General features: G+C 45.6%; 2 protein-coding genes across 2 annotated transcripts; one reads left to right on the top strand and one right to left on the bottom strand.

Moving 5' to 3' along the window:
* Nucleotides 1-631: 631 nt before the first annotated feature.
* On the bottom strand, nt 632-1,597 carry ORNANAV1R3090 (vomeronasal 1 receptor ornAnaV1R3090). The gene has a single exon (NM_001253482.2). The coding sequence runs from the start codon at nt 1,595-1,597 to the stop codon at nt 632-634; it is 966 nt and encodes a 321-aa protein (NP_001240411.2).
* Nucleotides 1,598-19,400: 17,803 nt separating this feature from the next.
* Nucleotides 19,401-20,348, top strand: ORNANAV1R3108 (vomeronasal 1 receptor ornAnaV1R3108). Its single transcript, NM_001253500.1, has one exon. The coding sequence runs from the start codon at nt 19,401-19,403 to the stop codon at nt 20,346-20,348; it is 948 nt and encodes a 315-aa protein (NP_001240429.1).
* Nucleotides 20,349-20,692: the final 344 nt, after the last annotated feature.

Genomic DNA, 20,692 nt, shown 5'->3' with positions numbered 1-20,692 from the left:
GTTTGTCTCAATTCCCTTCTTCCCACTTCAACCCCATAGATTGTAAGCCCAGCAAGGGACAGGGACGTTGTCTAATTCCCACATGTGTATTCTCTTCCAGTGCTACTTACAGTGCTCTGCACACAATAAGCACTCACTAAATACTATTACAATTAGTACTACTATTATTACTAGTACTACTAATTTAAAGAGGAGGTAACTGAGGCACAGAGAAGTGAAGCGACTTGCCTAAGGTCACACAACAGGCCCGAATCCTTATCCACTCCAAGGAGCTGGCCATTTGGAAAAAAGTTACAGGAACCTGGAGAAGAGAGGATAAGATGGAGGAGGGAAGTAGTGGAGTGTCCACTGTAAGCCCGTCACTGGGCAGGGATTGTCTCTATCTGTTGCCGAATTGTACATTCCAAGCACTTAGTACAGTGCTCTGCACATAGTAAGTGCTCAATAAATACTATTGAATGAATGAATGAATGAATGGTGAGCACTTTGAAGCCAGTCTATTTTTGATTCCAAAGAAGTTCAGAGATCAATATATATGGAAATGGACAGTAAAGGACACAGGCAGATGCCTCTGGGGCATCTCTGGTCTGTTTGCTTCCCCTGATCCCTGTCCCCTCCCACCTGGAGCTTCTCATGGAGTGACAGGAGGGGAGAACATGCCATCTCTGGGACTTGGGATGCCATCGGCATTGGAAATGGGAGATTTCCTCTTTCGGAACATTCTCATCCTCTGGTTACTGTGAATCAATAGGAAAGGGCTGAAGGCTGAGAAGGTGAATGTCAAAACCAAGTGGCTGCTGACCAACTCGGGAGAATTTTCTCTCCCCTTGAGCAAACTGCTTAGCGTGACTCCATCTCTCCCATAGAGGAGGACAAAGAGGGTGACGAAGGCGATGACCCTCTTGGCTGCTCTGACCTCAGGCATCTCCCTGGGGGAGCGTCCTGGCCCATGGAGGTGGCGGACCTGCCGGTGGTGTCTATGCAGGACCAACACCATGTAGCTGCTGGCCACATTCATGATTCCCACAAAGAAAAGATCCCACAGAGAAAGCACAATTGCATTGACCAAGGTGATTCCTGCAGTGACACTGACAGAAGAACAGTAATTCAGAAGTACTGTATTTCTGGTGCTGTTCAGTGGGCCTGAAATGTATATCAGTGCAGTGACATAGATCAGGAGATTGAGGACCCAGGAGAGGAGGCAGGAGGGGATGATGCACTTGGGCAGTTTGGATTTGACTCCTGCCCACCGAGAGGTGCCGGGGCTGATGGTGATGGCCTGGAAGATGCTCAGGAGGCAGGTGGTGCAAAGGGAGAGAGCACGAGCCACTTGGTGAAAATAAAAGAGGATTTTACACCCTACAGCATCCAAGAAATTTCTCCAACCCCACGCTGACATGGTCTCGGGGATTTCCCTGGTGAGGAGCATCAGGATGTTGGCCAAAGCTAAGTGGGTGCGGATCAGTTCTGAGGAGCTGGGCTTGTGGCTGGTGGAAACCGTACAGACAGATACCAGGAGGAGAAACACATTTCCTGAGACTCCAATGCCCATTTCCAACAGAATCAGGGTCACAAATGAGATTTTTCTGGTAGTCATTCTCTGAAATCTCAGTCAGGATCAGCAGAAGCCATTTGCAGAACAGCCTGGAGAGAAGGAAAAGTAGAGAAGGGAGAGACATTCATATGAACATATGATTACTATCAGGACCCTTATTCCTGAAGCAAAATTGTTGGCAGGTTTAGCACATTTTTAAAGAAGATTAATAGATGCCATCCAAAAGTCAGGAACCAGGATTTCCCTACTCAGTCAGACCAATCAATAAGGTGTATTTATTGAGCACTTACTGTGGGTAAAGCGTTCTACTAAGCACCTGGAAAATACAATGCAATAAAAGTAGTCAGTACTTTGACTGTCCTTAATCACCTTACAGTCTAGCAGGAGAGATGGAAATTCAAATAAATTACGGATTTCTATGTAAGTACTGGGCTAAGAGTGGGTGAACATCAAGTGCTTAAAGGGGTCAGTAGTAAGTGCTTAAAGTATTCAGGAGAAAGGAGGAGTGGAGGAAATAAGGGCTTACCTGGGGAAGGCCTCTTGAAAGGAGGTTTGACTTAATAAAGCTTTGAAACTGTAAAGTTGTAGACTGTCATAAATGAAGGGGGAGGGATTTGAAGGGCATGGACAAGGGGTCGTTGGCAATGTAGATAAGATTGATGTAGAATGAGTTGGTTAGTGTTAGAGGGATGAAGTCCACCTATTGAGCTTTAGAAGGAAATTAGCGAGGAAAAATGGGAGGAGGAAAACTGAATGGGGACTTTTAAATCCCACCACTGGTCTATCCAGTCCAAGATTCTGATTCACAGGTAACAATCCTTTGGTAAACACTGAGAAAGTTGACATCTTGGATATCACTGCTAAGAGAATGTCTAACGTCCTTAACGTTCTCTCCAGGAATACGATATGAACTGCTTGTCCAATAATGTTTCTTAACCCCCTTTGAACATTTATTTTCTGCCAAAGTACAAATAAAACCAGGGAGAGTTGAAATGATGGGTGAACAGATAAGAATTAGCATTCACACTAAAAGAAGACAGCTCTCAGGATATTTCCGAGGAAATGAAGTAGTGGAAAAATGAGCAATCTGTTCCAGAAGCCGTGTGGCTTAGCGGGAAAGAGCGCAGTCTTGGAAGTCAGAAGATGTAGGTTCTAAACCTGGCTCTGCCACTTGTCTGCTGTGTGACCTAGGACAAGCCACTTCACTTCTCTGTGCCTCAGTTATCTCATCTGTAAAATGGGATTAAGACTGTGAGCCTCACGTGGCACAACCTGATTACCCTGTATCTACCCCAGCACTTAGATCAGTGCTTGGAACATAGTAAGTGCTTGACAAATGTCATAATTATTATTATTATCCACCTCTAGGCCTCAAGTCAGTAGCCTAAAAATTGTTAATGTCGGGCACCCGATATGCTGCAGTTCCTTACAAGATTGGAGGCTCACGTAGGTCTTTACCGCCCATCATTGACAGAGCCTGGAATGACCTCTCTGACTCCACACTCCTATCAGTTAATCATTAGTATTGAGTGAGCACCTATTAAGAGCACAGCACTGTACCAGGAGCTTGAGAGAGTACAAAAGTTAACAGACTTGATCCTTGCCCTCAAGGAACTTACAATCTAATAGTCTTGATTGAGTGCCTACAATGTACAAAACACTGTACTAAGCTCTTGAGAGAGTACGATAGAGGCAAATGATACAATCCCTTCCTTCAAAGAGCTTACATTCTGACTGCAGGGGCAATCAGAGCTGGGAGAGACCCAGGAATCCTTAATCCAATTCAGTCAGTAAGTTGTATTTATTGAATGCTTACTGTGTGCAGAGCACTATACTAATGGCTTGGGAGAGTATATAACAAGAAACAGACACAGTCCCTGTCCACAGTGAGCTTACAGTCTAGAGGTCCCAGTCTGACCGCAGCCCCCATCTCCACAGTTTCCCTCTGGCAACATTTCCCGCATCCATGTTGAGAGCTTCCAGAAAAGCTTAGAAGGGACCAGATATTTCAGGGTCATATAGAAGAGGATCAATTCCCATTGAGGGAATGAAGCAAATACACAATGCAAAGAAGCAAAGTGGTCTAGTGGGCAAAATATGGGCCTGGAAGTCAGAAGGACCTGGGTCCTAACCCCAGCTCTTCCGCTTGTCTGCTTTGTGACCTTGACCAAGTCACTTAACCTCTCTGGGCCTTAGCTTCCTCTTCTGTAATATGGAGATTAAGGCTATGTGCCCCATGTGGGACATGGACTGTGTCCAGTTTGATTATGTTGTGTCTAACCCAGCTTTTAGAACAGTGCCTAGTGCATTGAAAGTGCTTAACAAAGACCTTAAAAAAAAGGATAAATAAGTCGAACCCTCCTGTCCAAACCCAGACCTGGCCAAGCCACTGGTCTGGAGAAAAAAATTATTCTGTTAAAACTTATGATCTCAGTGTCCACAACTCCTAACTTCTCCCTGTCCGAGCACATAGAACCCATCTCCCAGTGAATTCTCCCTATTAGACCCCAACCCTGAAATCACCCCAGCAGAGAGATACCTGCATCCTACTCACCCATATTGATCACCGGGGTTGGTGGGCAAGGCAGGTCACAGGCAGTTAAACTCTGGCAGGACAAGGCGGAGGCACCATTTATTAGCCAATTTTCCTCACCTCTCCCCTCCCTCAGGGAATGATTAGTGTATCTCTGTCTGAGGAAGTGACTTGCTGAGCATTAATCTCCTCTGACACTCCACCTTGGACATCTCTGCAAAGGTACAGATTCCCCTCCCTGCTACTTAAGTGAGTTGCCGAGCCCAGAAGTTATCCCCATTGGGTTGATTCAAATTTACCTGTCAGCAAACACGCTGAGAGAAGTTGCTTCCTAAAGCCCCAAATACATCCCAGATCCCATCCACAGACCAGTTGTCTTGTGTGTGTGTGTATGACATTCTCATACCCCCCGTCTTGCCTTCTAATTCCTTTCTCTGACTCCCATCTTGCATTCATCCCTTTCATGGGTGGAATCAGTCAGAATAAAATGCAAAATGCATTTGATGAGAAGCAGCATGGCCAAATGGCAAGAACACGAGCTTGGGAGTCAGAGGACATGGGTTCTAATCCTGGCTCCACCATTTGTCTGCTGTGTCACCTTGGACAAATCACTTCACTTCTCTATGCCTCCATTCCCTCACCTGTAAAAAGAGGATTAAGGCTGTCAGGCCCATTTGGGACAGAGATGTGTCCAACCTGATTACCTTGTATCTACTCTGGGGCTTAGACAAAGGGCTTAACATATACTATTATTGTTATTATTATTATTATTAATAATAAATTTCTATTCAATTTTCCATTGCTCTCTGCTACTCTCGCCCCAGGGGGAGTTCATATGTAACACGGATGAGGGTATTCTTTCCACCAGTTCCAGGAAACTTCTTCTAAATGCTCAATTCTCTTAATGGTCAGAAAGTGCTTTCTGGTGTCTATCTCAGCTTCCTCTTGCTGCAACTAATTGTGGTGATATCCAACACCATTAGCATCCTCAACAAGTATGTTTATTAGCTATCAAAGAGTGTACCCACCACATGGTTCCTTTAAATATCCTGCAGCCCTTGTGGGGTCAGAGTATTAGACTAGGTGGACCACTGTAGTGACCCAGTAATGGATGGATGGATCACTGAGCTAAGCTGCTAATAACAGGATGAAACATTGGGTCATCCTTGTGAAAGCTTTGGGAAACTGCCTAAGCCCCAAACATTACAATGTCAGGTTCCATCCCATCGCTTCACTCAATCAGTGGAATTGAATGAGCACCTAAAATGTGGAGGATGCAACACTAATAATGGAGAGAACAAAAGAAGATCAAGATATGATCCCTGCCATAAGAATACTGCAATCTATTAAGAGAGACAATCCTCAAGTAATTTACAAATAGGAGGAAGAAGTACTCCCCCCTCTTTATCCTATGCCCCTCCAACAAAACCATTACCTCTCGATGGTTGAAATGGTCTCAGCTTGCTCTGTGGCCTTCCTTGGTCTGTGCTGCATGGAGTCCCTGATAAGAAGTCTCAGACTAGCCAGGGATCCTGAAGCTGTCTGTCCCTCCCTATAAAGTGGATGCTCCTTGTGGGCAGGGAATGTTCCACTTCTTTGTTTTGTACATCCCAAGTGCTTAGTAATAATAATAATGATAATATTAATCATGGTTCCTCAAGGGTCAGTTCTTGGCCCTCTTCTGTTCTCCATTTACACTCACTCCCTCGGTGAACTCATCCGCTCTCACGGCTTTGACTACCATCTCTACTCAGATGACACGCAGATCTACATCTCCGCCCCTGTCCTCTCCCCCTTCCTTCAGGCTCGCATCTCCTCCTGCCTCCGGGACGTCTCCACCTGGATGTCGGCCCCCCACCTAAAACTCAACATGAGCAAGACTGAGCTCCTCATCTTCCCTCCCAAACCCGGTCCTCTCCCAGACTTCTCTATTACCGTGGATGGCACGACCATCCTTCCCGTCCCGCAGGCCCGCAATCTCGGTGTCATCCTTGACTCGTCCCTCTCGTTCACCCCACACATCCTATCCGTTACCAAGACCTGCCGGTTTCACCTCTACAATATCGCCAAGATCCGCCCTTTCCTCTCCACCCAAACGGCTACCTTACTATTACGGGCTCTCGTTATATCCCGGCTAGACTACTGTGTCAGCCTTCTCTCTGACCTCCCTTCCTCCTCTCTCGCCCCGCTCCGGTCTATTCTTCACTCCGCTGCCCGGCTCATCTTCCTGCAGAAACGATCTGGGCATGTCACTCCCCTTCTTAAACGACTCCAGTGGTTGCCTATCGACCTCCGCTCCAAACAAAAACTCCTCACTCTAGGCTTCAAGGCTCTCCATCACCTTGCCCCTTCCTACCTCTCCTCCCTTCTCTCTTTCTACCACCCACCCCGCACGCTCCGCTCCTCCGCCGCCCACCTCCTCGTCATCCCTCGGTCTCGCCTATCCCGCCGTCGACCCCCGGGGTCACGTCCTCCCGCGGTCCTGGAACGCCCTCCCTCCTCACCTCCGCGAAACCGATTCTCTTTCCCTCTTCAAAACCTTACTTAAAAATCACCTCCTCCAAGAGGCGTTCCCAGACTGAGCTCCTCGTCCCCCTCTACTCCCTCTGCCATCCCCCCTTTACCTCTCCGCAGCTAAAGCCTCATTTTCCCCTTTTCCCTCTGCTCCTCCACCTCTCCCTTCCCATCCCCACAGCACTGTACTTGTCCGCTCAACTGTATATATTTTCGTTACCCTATTTATTTTGTTAATGAATTGTACATCACCTTGATTCTATTTAGTTGCCATTGTTTTTACGAGATGTTCTTCCCCTTGACGCTGTTTAGTGCCATTGTTCTTGTCTGTCCGTCTCCCCCGATTAGACTGTAAGCCCGTCAAACGGCAGGGACCGTCTCTATCTGTTGCCGACTTGTTCATCCCAAGCGCTTAGTACAGTGCTCTGCACATAGTAAGCGCTCAATAAATACTATTGAATTAAGTGCTTACTTTGTGCCAGATACTGTTCTAAGAACTGGGGTGAATACAAGAAAATTAGTTTGGATACAGTCCCTGTCCCACATAGGGCTCCCCGTTCAATCCCCATTTTATAGATGAGGTAACTGAGGTGCAGAGAAAAGATGAGACATGCCCAAGGTCACACAACAGATAAGCAGCATAGTGGGAATTAGAACTCACAACCTTCTGACTCCCAGACTCATGCTCTAGACACTACACCATGCTAGTACAGTACACTGTATCCAGTAGGTGTCCAATAAATGCTGCTACTACTACTAAATGGCCCTAGATAGGAATTACTCATCCTAGAAGTCTGAGGTTCATTGGATCATGTCTACTAACTGAATTGGTAGCAGTATGGCATAGTGGATAAAGTACAAGCCTGGGAGTCAGCAGTTCATGGGCTCTGCCACTTGTCTGTTGTGTGGCCTCAGGCAAGTCACTTCACTTTACTGTGCCTCAGTTACCTCATCTGTAAAGTGGGAATTAGGACTGTGAACCCCATATGGGACAGAGACTGTGTCCAACCCGATTTACTTTTATCCACACAAGTGCTTTGTACAGTGCCTGGCACTTAATAAGGACTTAAGTACCACAGTTATTATTATTATCTTTAATTGTGCTCTCCCAAGCACTTATTCCCCAGACTCTTCACAAAATGTTAAATAAGTATTCTTGATTAATTGATGTCAGGGGGTAGCTCTCAGCCACTCCATTCCACCTCAAATACATTTCAGGTCAGGACTTAATCCTTTATACTTTTATTATTGACAATGTCACCAATAATTTAGGACTTTCTATGTTCTAGGAGTTTTAGGAGATGCAGGTTTAAGAGATCAAACTCCCTGTCCCACCTGGGGCTTTCAATCTACTTCTAACCATCTGTCTTATTCAGTAGCCTACCACATTCATGCCCCTCTTTCCTCAAAATAGGCCTAGATGGAGCCTGTGTCCTCCGCATTTCCCTCTTCCATGTTCTTCTATATTCAACTTCTTACCTCGCTGTCTGCGTTGGCTCCCAGGTGGCTTAAGGGCTTAAGGGTGAGGTCGGTGAAGTTGGAGCCACGTGGAGAGAACAGTGGCAGGTAGAGAGAGGAGAAGGGGAAAATAAGGAGAGTAGATAAGTCGTACCCCAAGTCCAGACTCCAAGAGTCAACTTTCCTCTCCTTTGCAGCCCTCCCAGAGTTCTAACCCACCCGTCTTTCAGGTGAAGGAAGGAGACCACAGACAGGACAGAGCGGGGATGAGACTCCAGGACACAAATGATGAGTTGAAGTTACGGGGAGGATGTGGTGCTCTCAAGGATGGGAATAGCAGGCACCTGAATTATGGGCAGAATGGCAGAGTGTGGGGGCTGGAGCAGGGCAGGTCAGGGGTGGATTAGTGGGGAGAACATGGGCCTGGAAGTCAGAAGGACCTGGGTTCTAATCCAGACTCCACTGCATATCTACTGAGTGACCTTGGGCAAATCACTCACTTCCTCTGTGCCTCAGTTCCTTCATCAGTAAAATGGGGATTAAGACTGTGAGTCCCATATGGGACAGGGACTGATGAACTTGTATCTACCCCGACACTTAGAACATTGCTTGGCTCCGAACAAGTACCATAATTATCATTTTTATTATTATTATAACAAATTGGTCACCTGAAGGCATCTGGAGGCTTTTCTCTGGTAGAGGGAATCACATCTAGAAGGTTCTCCCTGTTCTTTATTCCTCATGCCTGGGAGACAAAGAGAGCACCCCAGATGGCAAGGCTCAGCATGGTTTGAAAATAATAAATGCAGGAACCAGCAGTACCAGCCATTTAATTTAAATATCTTCCCTGTCTTTACAGCAAGCTCGATTTGGACTTTTTTTCCAAGTTCTTCATTTAGCGTCGCTTAGTGGCAAGAATACGTCCTTGGGATTCAGGAGTCACAGTTTCTAATCCCGGCTCTGCCACTTGTCTATGTGACTTTGGGTGAGTCACTTAACTTCTCTGTGCCTCAGTTACCTCATCTGTAAAATGGGGATTAAGACTGTGAGTCCCATGTAGGACAACCTGATGACCTTGTATCTCCCCCAGTGCCTAGAAAAGTGCTTTGCACATATAATGCTTAACAAATATCATCATTTCATTCAGTCCATCAGTTTTACTTAATAAGCACTGACTGAGTGCTAGATACTGTGCTGAACACTTGGGAGAACACCTCCTCACTATAACCCACATTCCTCGTCCTCAAGGATTTACCCTCTACTAGGTGCATTATTATTAAGAATTGAATGCTTAGCTGGTATTTAGGTGTTTTGAAGGCTACATTTTGTTGAAACAAGTACATAGTCAGTGTAAACTTGAAGTAGATCAGGCGACTGTCCAGAATATACTCTCTTTCCCCTGTGACCGCTGTGATCTGTATATCCTCTAGGTCCTTCTATCTCACTCTGATCTGACTGGGGAGTTACCAGTCATACATCACTGCTAAGAGGGAACAATCCTTGAGCTTCTAGTCATTCCAGAAAGAATCAACATAGCTCCTCTTCTTGACAGACTTCCCATCAAGCCCAACCATTTGTGATTGTCATATAGATCTTTTATTTAGTCTTTCGGTTTGTTTGGTTTTTTGGTTTTTTTGGTTCTCTTTATCATCTGCCAAAGGGCCACTGATGTTGTGGCAATCTCCTTGTCCTTGAACAGCGATGAAAAGATGGGATGTTCTCCACTTCACAGCAACCAGATCGCCACTTTAAACATAGTTATTCTTCAATTGCATCCCCTCTGATGACCTCTTTCTGCTTTACCAGTTAGCCACACAACTTTTCTATTTGTGGGATTTTTCTTTCTGGAACACTGTCCCCTGAGACTCTAGTTGAGTGATCTAAAACGGTCTCTCCATTTTATGTAGCAAGCAATTTTGTTTTCAGCTACTTCTAAATGGATCACTCTCTAATAGTAGTAGTGACAGTAGCAGGAACAGCACATCTTAGTGGAGAGAGCCTGGGCCTGGGAGTCAGAAGGACCTGCGTTCTAATCTCGGGCCACCCCCCCCCCACATCTCCTGTGTGACCTTGGGCAAGTCACTTCACTTCTCTGGGCCTCAGTTACCTTGTTGTTAAAATGGAGATTAAGAGTGTGAGCCCCATGTGGGGCTGGGCCTATGTCCTACTTGATTAACTTGTATCTAACCCAGCACTTAGAAGAGTTCTTGAAGCATAGTAAGAACTTCATAAGTACCATAATCATTATTAGCAGCAGCAGTAGCATTTTTGAGAGGTACGCCTGGTGCTCTTCACTGCACTAGGCTTTGGGGAAATATGGAATAAAGAGGTTACATGTGCCCTGACTAGAGGGAGCTTACAGTCTAATGGGAGAAGTGAACAAAAACACATGTTCACCACTCTCTTCACTGTGACCATAATCCTGGTCATTATATTTCTTTGTGAGTTCCATGCAGGATTAGTTGTTCCATAAAATAGTCTTTATTCTATCAAACACTCTTTTCTCACTTCTCAATTGAATTAATTATTTAGTCAATCTTTGGGAGTATAATTGAATTCTTTCACTGTTACTATAACACGCTACTGATATATAATGCTTTTATTTTTACAAAGTGCTTTTCAACCCTCATCTCATTTTCACCCTCACATCTTCCCTTGAGGGGGAGGATGCTGGGGCAGAAGGATAGAAAGATGGTATTATCCCCATTTTACAGGTGAGGAAACTGAGGCCCAGAATAATAGTAGTGGTACTGTATGCCCAATGGGCATAGACTAGACATTTAGAGAAGCAGCATGGCTTAGTGGTAGCACAGGCTTGGAAGTCAGAGGTTGTGGCTTCTAATCCCATCTTTTCCACTTATCAGCTGTGTGACTTTGGGCAAGTCACTTAACTTCTCTATGCTTCATTTACCTTATCTGTAAAATGGGGATTAAGACAACTTTATTATCTTGTATCTACCCCAGCGCTTAGAACAGTGCTTGGAACATGGTAAGCACTAAACAAATACCATCATCATTATTATTACTTAGGAAGGAGATAATAAAGAGGCATGTATCCTACCCACAAGAGAAGCAGCTTGGCTTAGTGGATAGAGTACGGTCCTGGGAGTCAGGAGGACCTGGGTTATAATCCCTGCTCTGTCACATTCTGCTGTGTGAGCTTGGGTAAATCATTTTGCTTCTCTGGGCCACAGTTACCTTATCTGTAAAATGGGGATTAAGAGTGTGAAGCCCACGTGGGACTTTTGTCCAACCAGATTAACCTCTATCTATCTCAGTGCTTGAGAAGAGTGCTTGGTATATAGTAAACCCTTAAGAAGTACCATAATTATTATTGTGATGATGATTAAGAAGCTTCCAGTCTGATGGGGGAGAGAATCATAAAATTATTTACAACTGGAGCGGTCAAAATAAATGATTACGTTAGCTTAAATCCATCCCAGGACTTAGTACAGTGCCTGGCACATAGTAAGTGCTTAACAAATACCACAGTTATGGTTATTACTATCATTATTATTATATTTTTAATTTTACATGAATGTGCAGCAAGTTCATAAGTGACAGAGTTGACTGAAGCAATGGTAGGGCTCAGGGTCCCAGGAAATCTTCAGGGAAAGTTTGTTGTTTCCAGCCCTGCACAAATATTTAATTTTGTCAGGTCTAGCCTGGGGTGCACCATGCAGGCAAAGGGATCTGGCCCCCAGGAAATCTTCAGGGAAAGTTTGTTGTTTCCAGCCCTGCACAAATATTTAATTTTGTCAGGTCTAGCCTGGGGTGCACCATGCAGGCAAAGGGATCTGGCCCTCTCATTCCTGAACAGAGCTGCTCACAGCCCATACCTCTATCTCTCCAGCCAAACTGTCCTCTCCCTCCCTGGTCCTCAAGGGGAATCTCAATCTAAGATTGTGAGAAGGGAGAGAGGACAGGCAAGAGACACATTAAGAAGGATGAAACCATTTAAAAAAGGATGTCAGAGGGAAGGAGAGGGAGAAGGAGTCCATACTTCACTCTGCTGTCCAGATCATTTTTCTACAAAAACGTTCATGACATGTCACCACCCCTTCCTCAAAAGACTCCAGCTCCATCCTCCTCTGTATCAAAAAAACAACTCCTCACCATTGGCTTTAAAGCACTCCATCACCTTACCCCTTCCTACCTCACCCCACTTCTCTCCTTCTACAACCCAGCCCACACTTTGCTTCTCTAGTGCTAATCTTTTCAGTGTGCCTCGAGTTCACCTGTCTCACTGCCTACTCCAAGCCCACATCCTGCCTCTGGCCTGTAATGCCCTCCCTCCTCAATCTGACAGAGAATTACTCTTCTCCCTTCAAAGTCTTATTGAAGGCGCATCTCCTCCAAGAGGCCTTCCCAGACTAAGCCCCACTTTTCCTCATTTCCCACTCCCTTCCGCATCACACTGACTTGTTCCCTTTGCTCTTCCCCCCTTCCAGGCCAACAGCACTTATGTACATATCTGTAATTTTATTTATTTGTATTGATGTTGGTATTCCCCCATCTAGATGGTAAACTCACTGTGGGCAGGGAATGTCAGTGTTTATCATTGTACTGTACTTTCCCAAGTGCTTAGTTCAGTGCTCTGCGCATAGTAAGGACTCACTAAATATGATTGAATGAATGAATGAATGAATGGTGGAACTGGAATTAGAACCCACGACCTTCTGCCTCCCAGTTCTGTGCTCTATCAACTACGCCATGCTGCTTCCCTGTTCACAAAGAGTTCACAGTCTTCTAGGGAAGACAAACACTGAACTTAATTGTAGGTAGGATGGTACAACAGAGTGTAAAAAGATCTACACAAATGCTACTGAAAAGTGTGAGTACCCAATTAGTTGGGTAACTCTGAAGGGCTGGGGTGGAGGTTGGAGTTGTAGGATGGAAGACGAAAACTTGACTGGGGAAGACCCACTGCAGGAGATGAAATTTATAAGGCGTTCCCAGACCGAGCTCCTCTTCTCCCTCTACTCCCTCTGCCATCCCCCCTTTACCTCTCTGCAGCTTAACCCTCTTTTTCCCCTTTTCCCTCTGCTCCTCCACCTCTCCCTTCCCATCCCCACAGCACTGTACTCGTCCGCTCAACTGTATACATTTTCGTTACCCTATTTATTTTGTTAATGAATTGTACATCGCCTTGATTCTATTTAGTTGCCATTGTTTTTACGAGATGTTCTTCCCCTTGACTCTATTTATCGCTATTGTTCTTGTCTGTCCGTCTCCCCCGATTAGACTGTAAGCCCGTCAAACGGCAGGGACTGTCTCTATCTGTTGCCGACTTGTTCATCCCAAGCGCTTAGTACAGTGCTCTGCACATAGTAAGCGCTCAATAAATACTAATGAATGAATGAATGAATGAATAAGGCACCAAACACCTACAGGCTTTGACCTTCTGCTTCCATAGGGACTGATGGTCTTCTAAAACAAGCAGCATGCCTTAATGGAAAGAGCCTGGAGGCAGGGGAGCTGGGTTCTAATCCCAGCTGCACCACTTGTCTGCTGTGTGACCTTGGGCAAGTCACTTTGCTTCTCTGAGTCTCAATTCCCTCATATTTAAAGTGGCAGCTAAGGCTGTGGGCTCTACGTTGGGCAAGGAATTTGCCCGACCTGATTATCTTGTATCTGCCCCAGTGCTTAAAATAGTGTTTGATATATATTAACTGCTTAAAACCTACCATAATAAAATCCTATCTCCCTCCTCAATCAGGAACCTTCCTAGTGTACCTCTAGATTAAAGAGGGAGAAGGAAGCACAGTGTAGTGGGAAACATACAGAACTTGAAGTCAGGAGACCATGATGTAGTCACAGCTCTAACCATGTTCTGTGATCAAGGGCAAGTAGCTTAACCTCCCTGTGCCTCAATTTCCTCATCGGTAAAGTAGGGAAGAGATTGCTGTCCTCCCTACCCCTTAGACTGGAGCCCTGTTTGGGACAGGGACTATATCCAGTCTGAAAAACTTGTATCTACTCTTGTGATTTGTAAAAAGCAAGTGCTTAATAAATATCACCATTGTTATTATAATTAGCATTATCATTATTTTCATTGTTATTGTTGTTGTTGGTCTACCTGGGAATTTAAGGAAAGCATGGAGAAAGTTGATAGCTTAGATCTCCAGAATGGACACGTCACTGAGGGATAGTGGGAGCTTGATAAATACATCACTTAAATTGTATTTGGATCCCCAAATTGCTTCCTGTTTCTTCACCTTTAGATGTAGTTCAGTGATTCCACTGTGTGACAACTAAAGTAACGACAACTAATGACCTCTGGGTTTTGCGATCCCAGGCTGATGGGTAGCAGAGGTCCAGATCTGAGTGTCAGCGCTGATTAATGCACATTGAATCACTCATTCACACACACACACACACACACACACACGTCACTCCCTAAGGGAGGGAAGTGATGGGGAGAGCAGCTGATAAATCCTTCCTAGCCTCATTCGTGTTCAGCAAGCTACCCTCCCAGTCAACCAGAGAGCAGGGAACAGGTAAGACAGAGGTATTTCTTGCCTCTTTTCTCTTTCTTTCAGCCTCAGGGACCAGACATATAATGTATAGCAGGGTAGGTTGTGTGTGCTGGGCTTGGGATCTTTGGAATGATTGGGCTGGGAGATGGTGAGAATAGAGCAGGGGATTGGAACTTGGGTCTCATCTGGGATTGAAGAGTACAGATATAGTTATACATCTGAGCAAGAGCTGAGTTGATAACTTACTAAGTCACTGTTGTCCTGTTTTTTTTTCCCCCACTCAAAGACAGAAGGCTCCTGGGGTGGGTTAGAAGCACCTCTTGAGGGCACCTTAGGGGCTTGGACGGGTAAAAGTGATCAGCAGACAAGATTCTCCTTCTCAACCACACCCTCCATTGAAAAGTCTGCCCCCTCCATTCCCCACCCCAGTTCAGCCTGATCATACGCACTATAATTCGCAGGTGACAAGTCTCACCTGACCTCCAGTATTGTCCAGCGGGTTTAAATCATCACTGCAATGAGTGTAGCGATGGACCTTGGGACCCCACAAATTAAGCCATAGGATAGTGTCATGAGAAGTCATTAATAATCATAATCATAATAATAATGGTATTTGTTAAGTGCATATTATAAGTCAAGCACTGTTCTAAGGGCTGGGGTAGGTACAAGATAATCAATTTGTACACAGTCCCTGTCCCATAGGGGCTCACTGTTTTACTCTCCATTTTACAGATGAGGAAACTGAGGCACAGAGAAGTTGAGTGATTTGCCTAAGGTCACACAGCAGATAAGTGGCAGAAGCAGGATAAGGGCCTCTGACTCCCAGGCCCATGCACTATCCACTAGACAATGTTACTTCCCTAAGTCATTAATAGTAGTTGTAATAATATTTATTAAGTGATTACTGTACTAAATGCTATGAAAGAGTGGGAATTAGACACCTTGTGGAGCTCACAATCTGTGAACAAAACTGCAATCATATCAGTCAACCATATTTATTGAGAGATTACTGTGGGAAAAGCACTGAATTAAACGTTTGGGAGAACTCATGGAAAAGATAGGAGAAAGACACTTTGGGAACAGCAAAACGTTAAAGCATCGTAAGGAAAAATGACAAATGCAAAAAATAAAAACTAAGTCAGTAGGGGCTGTGCCTAGAGGAGCCGAATCTCAGGCTTCTCATGCTTCAGATTCCACAGCGTACCCAAAGTTGCAGTAATGGACAACTGTGGCCACTAGATTTCTCGAGATCACATGGGACCTTCAAGCTGCAGCTACTCTTCACTTACCTCAGCACTCCAAAAGGAAGCAGTTTGAGATCGACTGTCTGTGTCCCAGGTACGAGATTGTCGAGAGTGCGTAGGGAGGTGAGGCTGTAATTGGCAGATGTTTTTTAGCCACTGTGAGGCAAACGGGTTGTGAAGAAAGGGTCAGGTGTTTTACCTTAGGAAAGATCACACCCATGTGCTGACATGTTCCTCATACAGAATGGTAACAGGAGCCAGGGGGTTGTGGAAGGATACTGTACCTTTTCCTTTGGACTCTGAGCTGCTCAGACTTGTGGTCAAACTGAATTTACATCATTCACTTTCAGGTTGCTTCTTGTGCACATGACTGTCTAGTTCCTAGAGCAGTAATAGTAGTAGTAGATGTGGTTGGTAGAAGTAGAGAAGCAGTGTGGTTCAGTGGAAAGAGCCTGGGCTTGGGAGTCAGAGGTTATGGGTTCAAATCCAGGCTCTGCCACTGGTCAGCTGGGTGACTTCGGCTGCATCACTTAACTCCTCTATGCCTCAGTTACCTCATCTGCAAAATGGGGATTAAGACTGTGAGCCCCACGTGGGACAACCTGATCACCTTGTGTCCTTCCCAGCGCTTAGAACAGTGCTTTGCACATATTAAGCACTTAAAAAATGCCATCATTATTATTATTATTGCTATTTATAGTAGTAGTAGTAGTAACATTTACAGTGTCCCCTGAGGTCAATACACTATAGGATTCCTATCACCCATCGCCCGGGGATGGGTTCCTTCGTGAATCGACGTGGCGAGATAAAGAGAGAGAGTGGGCTCAGAAAGGCTGAGTTTCATACAAAATTTGTTCCATGAGGTGAATTGAATTATTTGATTAGTTAAGACACGGCAAATTGAACGTCCCTTTCAGGAGGTCCCTTTCAGAAAGAATATGTTTATTTAATGATATTAGAGTTCCCTATGGGGAGAAATATATTTATGTGTTACTTGTATGCGGCAGAACACCAAGGTTCCACCCACGAGGAATTCACCTATGCCTAGTTCACATGTGGTGAGGCAGTTACCTACCACCCACAAACGCTTCCTACTCAGGAGGAATCCATTTAAGTGTTACATACCCCTGGAGAACTAATTTTATTAATGATGTATATAGATCTATAATTCTATTTTATTTATTTTGATGCTATTGATGCCTACTTGTTTTGTTTACTTGTATGTCTCCCTCCTTCTAGACTGTGAGCCAGTTGTTAGGGAGGGATTGTCTCTATTTGTTGCCGAATTGTACTTTCCAAACGCTTAGTACAGTGCTTTGCTAACAGTAAGCTCACAGTAAATACGATTGAATGAATGAATGAATGAATGAATGAATGAATGAATGAATGAATGAATGAACGAACGAACGAACGAGAAGCGCCCTAGCTTCCAGCCCCATGAGTGTTCAGCAGGATATTCATTCATTTCACGGCTCCTCACTTGGTGCAGATAGAGAGGGCATACAATGCTCTGGGCAGAAATGACATGCAGCCAAGTGCTGTGAGTCTGGATCTACCAACCAGAAGGTCAGAGGCCGGAGGTATTTATCACCTGTGCTCCTAGACCATTCCAGCTTCCGGCCTCAGTTTATCTAATCTCTGCCCTCCCTCCTCCTTCATACCTATTTTGATTGGCAAGGGGGTGAGGGACACCTTCTGCATTCCCAGCTTGGGCTGTCAATCTTGCAGTTTTGGTTGTGGGGGCGGTATCCCACCCACACTTCCGAGTTCCGTCCTGCTGGCTTGGGCAGTCGCGAGATAGCATTTGACCTTGAGATGGTGGTTACCCCGGGTTCTCCTTGGGGCAATCCCGTCTGTCATTAGCTCGACAACAAGGAGGGTTATGTGAATGCTAATGGAACAAATGTGGGGTTATAACGTTTTTACAATTTGATATCAGGTTCAATAGATGCAAACACATGTATTGCATGATTTGCTTGCATCCGTCTGAGTGCTACACTGAAAACACTCCCTCAAAGGTCACCAATGATCTCCTTCTTGCCAAATCCAATGGCTCCTACTCAGCTGCCTTTGACACTGTGGCCCCCTTTTCCTGGATACATTATCCAACTTTGCCTTCACTGACTCTGTCGTCTCCTGGTTCTCCTCGAATCTCTCTGGTCATTCATTCTCAGTATCCTTCGCAGATTCATTCTCTCCCTCCCACCCCCTAATTGTGGGAGTCCCTCAAGCTTTCGTTCTTGGTCCCCTTCCATTCTCCATCTACACTCATTCCCTTGGAGAATTCATTCACTCCCAAGCCTTCATCTACTATCTCTGTGCTGATGATAACCAAATCTACACCTCCTCCTCTGATCTATCTCCCTCTCTCCAGGCTCGCATCTCCTCCTGCCTTCGAAACACCTCTACTTGGATGTCCTCCCATCACCTCAAACTTAACAAAACAGAGCTCCTTAACTTCTCTCCCAAACTCTGTCCTCTCCTGGATTTGTAGATGGCACAACCATCCTTCCAGTCTCACAAGCCTATAACCTTGGCGTCATCCTTGCCTCTGTTCTCTCCTTCAACCCACATATCCAATTCATCATCAAATCCTGTCAGTCCCGCCTTCACAACATTGCTAAAATGTGCCTTGTCCTCTCCATTCAAAATGCTACCGTGTTAGTACAGTCACTCATCCTTTACAGCCAAGATTACTGCATCAAAATCCTTGTTGACTTTCCAACCTCCCGCTTCTCCCCACTCCAGTCCATATTTCACTCCACTACCCGGATTATCTTTCTACAGAAACATTCAGGGCATGTCACTCCCCTCCTTAAAAATCTCCAGTGGTTGCCTATCCACCTCCATATCAAACAAAAACTCTTCACCATTGGTTTTAAAGCAGTCCATCACCTTGCCCCCTCCTACCTCACCTCACTTCTCTCCTTCTATAACCCAGCCTGCACACTTCACTCCTCTGATGCTAACCTTCTCACTGTGTCTCGATCTAACCTGTCTCACCACCGATCCCTGGTCCATGTCCTACCTCTGGCCTGGAATACCCTATCTCCTCAAGTCCACCAGACAATGACTCTCCCCCCACTTCAAAATCTTACTACAGATACGCCTCCAAGAGGCCTTCCCAAACTAAGCCCCACTTTTCTTCATCTCCCACTCCCTTTCGTGTCACCTTGACTCACTCTCTTTGCTTCCCCACCACTCCCCCCGCCCCAAAGAGCTTATGTATATATCTATAATTTTATTATATGTATTAATGGCTGTTTACTGATGTCTATCTCCCCCCCCTTTAGACTGTGAGCTTGTCGTAGGTAGGGATTGTCTCTCTTTATTCCTGAACTATACTTTCCCAAGCACTTAGTACAGTGCACAGTACATGGTGCACACAGTAAGAGCTCAATAATTATGATCAAATTGAATGGAATAATTTACAGTGCCCACTTAGTAAGCTTAGTAAGTACTTATCAAATACCAGGTTTGTCTCTGTGTTTGTGTGTGTGTGTGTGTGTGTGTGTGTGTGTGTGTACCTTGCTACAGCACTTTCTAACCTTCCCCATCTCCCAGACCATGTTCCTTTGGATAAAGTCTCACAAAGTTCCTGCTGTGTGTCCCAGAGAATGGATGCCAGCGAGATATCCTATGGGACCCTGATTCTAATAGAGATCATTATTGGCATGTGGAGGAATGTCATCCTCCTCCTGGTTTATGCTCCCATGGTCTTCACCAACCACAAGATGAACCTGTTAGACTTGATCCTCGCCCAGCTGGCCTTGGCCAACACCATCATCCTTCTCACTCTTGGCATCCCAGAGACCATGTCAGCTTGGGGGCTGAGGAACTTCCTGGATGCTGTTGGATGTAAAATCCTCTTCTACCTCTATCGAGTGGGCCGGGGCCTTGCCATCTGCACCACCTGCCTCCTGAGCATTTTTCAAGCCATCTCCATCAGCCCTGGCACCTCCCGGTGGGCAAGAGTCAAAGCCAGATTACCCAGGAGCATCCTCCCTTCCTGCCTCTTCTCTTGGGTCCTCAGTCTGCTGATAGATATGACTGCACTGCTGTACATGGAGGGACCCCGCAACATCACCAATATTGAAATGACATTCATTTTCAAATACTGCTCCTCCACTAGTCCAAATACAGTCACCACTCTGGTCAATGCCGTGGTCCTCTCCCTGCGGGACCTATTCTTTGTGGGGCTCATGAGCGCAGCCAGCGGCTACATGGTGCTTCTTCTGCACAGACACCACCAGCAGGTCCAGCACCTCCATGGGCCTGGTTGCTACCCCAGGGTGATGCCCGAGGTCCGGGCAGCCAAGTGTGTGGTTTCCCTAGTCACCCTCTATGTCCTCCTCTTTGGGCAAGAGACAGTCACGCTGAGCATTTTAATCAACATGAGGAAAAAATCCCCTCATCTGGTAAATTCTTTCAAGGTGTTGTCCTTTACCTTCTCGGTCATCAGTCCATTTCTGGTTCACAACAACCAGAGGATGAGAATGTTTGGGAGAAGGACATCTCCCATTTCCAACTCTGATTCCTCACCAGCTCCTAAGGAAGTTGCATGAACTTGGTGGATGTCCCATGTTGACATCAGTGGGGAGAGGAAAGGATCAGGGGTGAGGTGTGGAGAAAGATGGAGCCCTCCCAGCCCCTGATGGGGTCAAACACTCACTGCCCAAGGTTCTCTGATCCTGGGGAATGATTTGGACAAGAGGGATTTGGGGAGGCACAGTGGGGCCTGAGCCTCACTACCAAGTGTTTCCTGAAGGTGAGTCAGCTGCCTCTCAACCCTGAGTGAACTCTGATCTTAGGCACATGGGTCTTCTCAAGACACTCAGTTCAATCCTGAAGGCTTTTGTTCCCAAGCTCCACCTTTTCACAAAGATCATTATGTCTTTGGTCCACCAAA

The sequence above is a fragment of the Ornithorhynchus anatinus genome, chromosome 15 (assembly GCF_004115215.2).
Source record: "Ornithorhynchus anatinus isolate Pmale09 chromosome 15, mOrnAna1.pri.v4, whole genome shotgun sequence".
NCBI lineage: Eukaryota > Metazoa > Chordata > Mammalia > Monotremata > Ornithorhynchidae > Ornithorhynchus > Ornithorhynchus anatinus.
The sequence above is the reverse complement of the archived record's forward strand: the minus strand, read 5'-3'. Positions and strand labels throughout refer to the sequence as shown.

Bases quoted from the DNA above. Each gene is read 5' to 3' on its own strand.
- ORNANAV1R3090 (NM_001253482.2), bottom strand. From the start codon at position 1,597: ATGACTACCAGAAAAATCTCATTTGTGACCCTGATTCTGTTGGAAATG.
- ORNANAV1R3108 (NM_001253500.1), top strand. From the start codon at position 19,401: ATGGATGCCAGCGAGATATCCTATGGGACCCTGATTCTAATAGAGATC.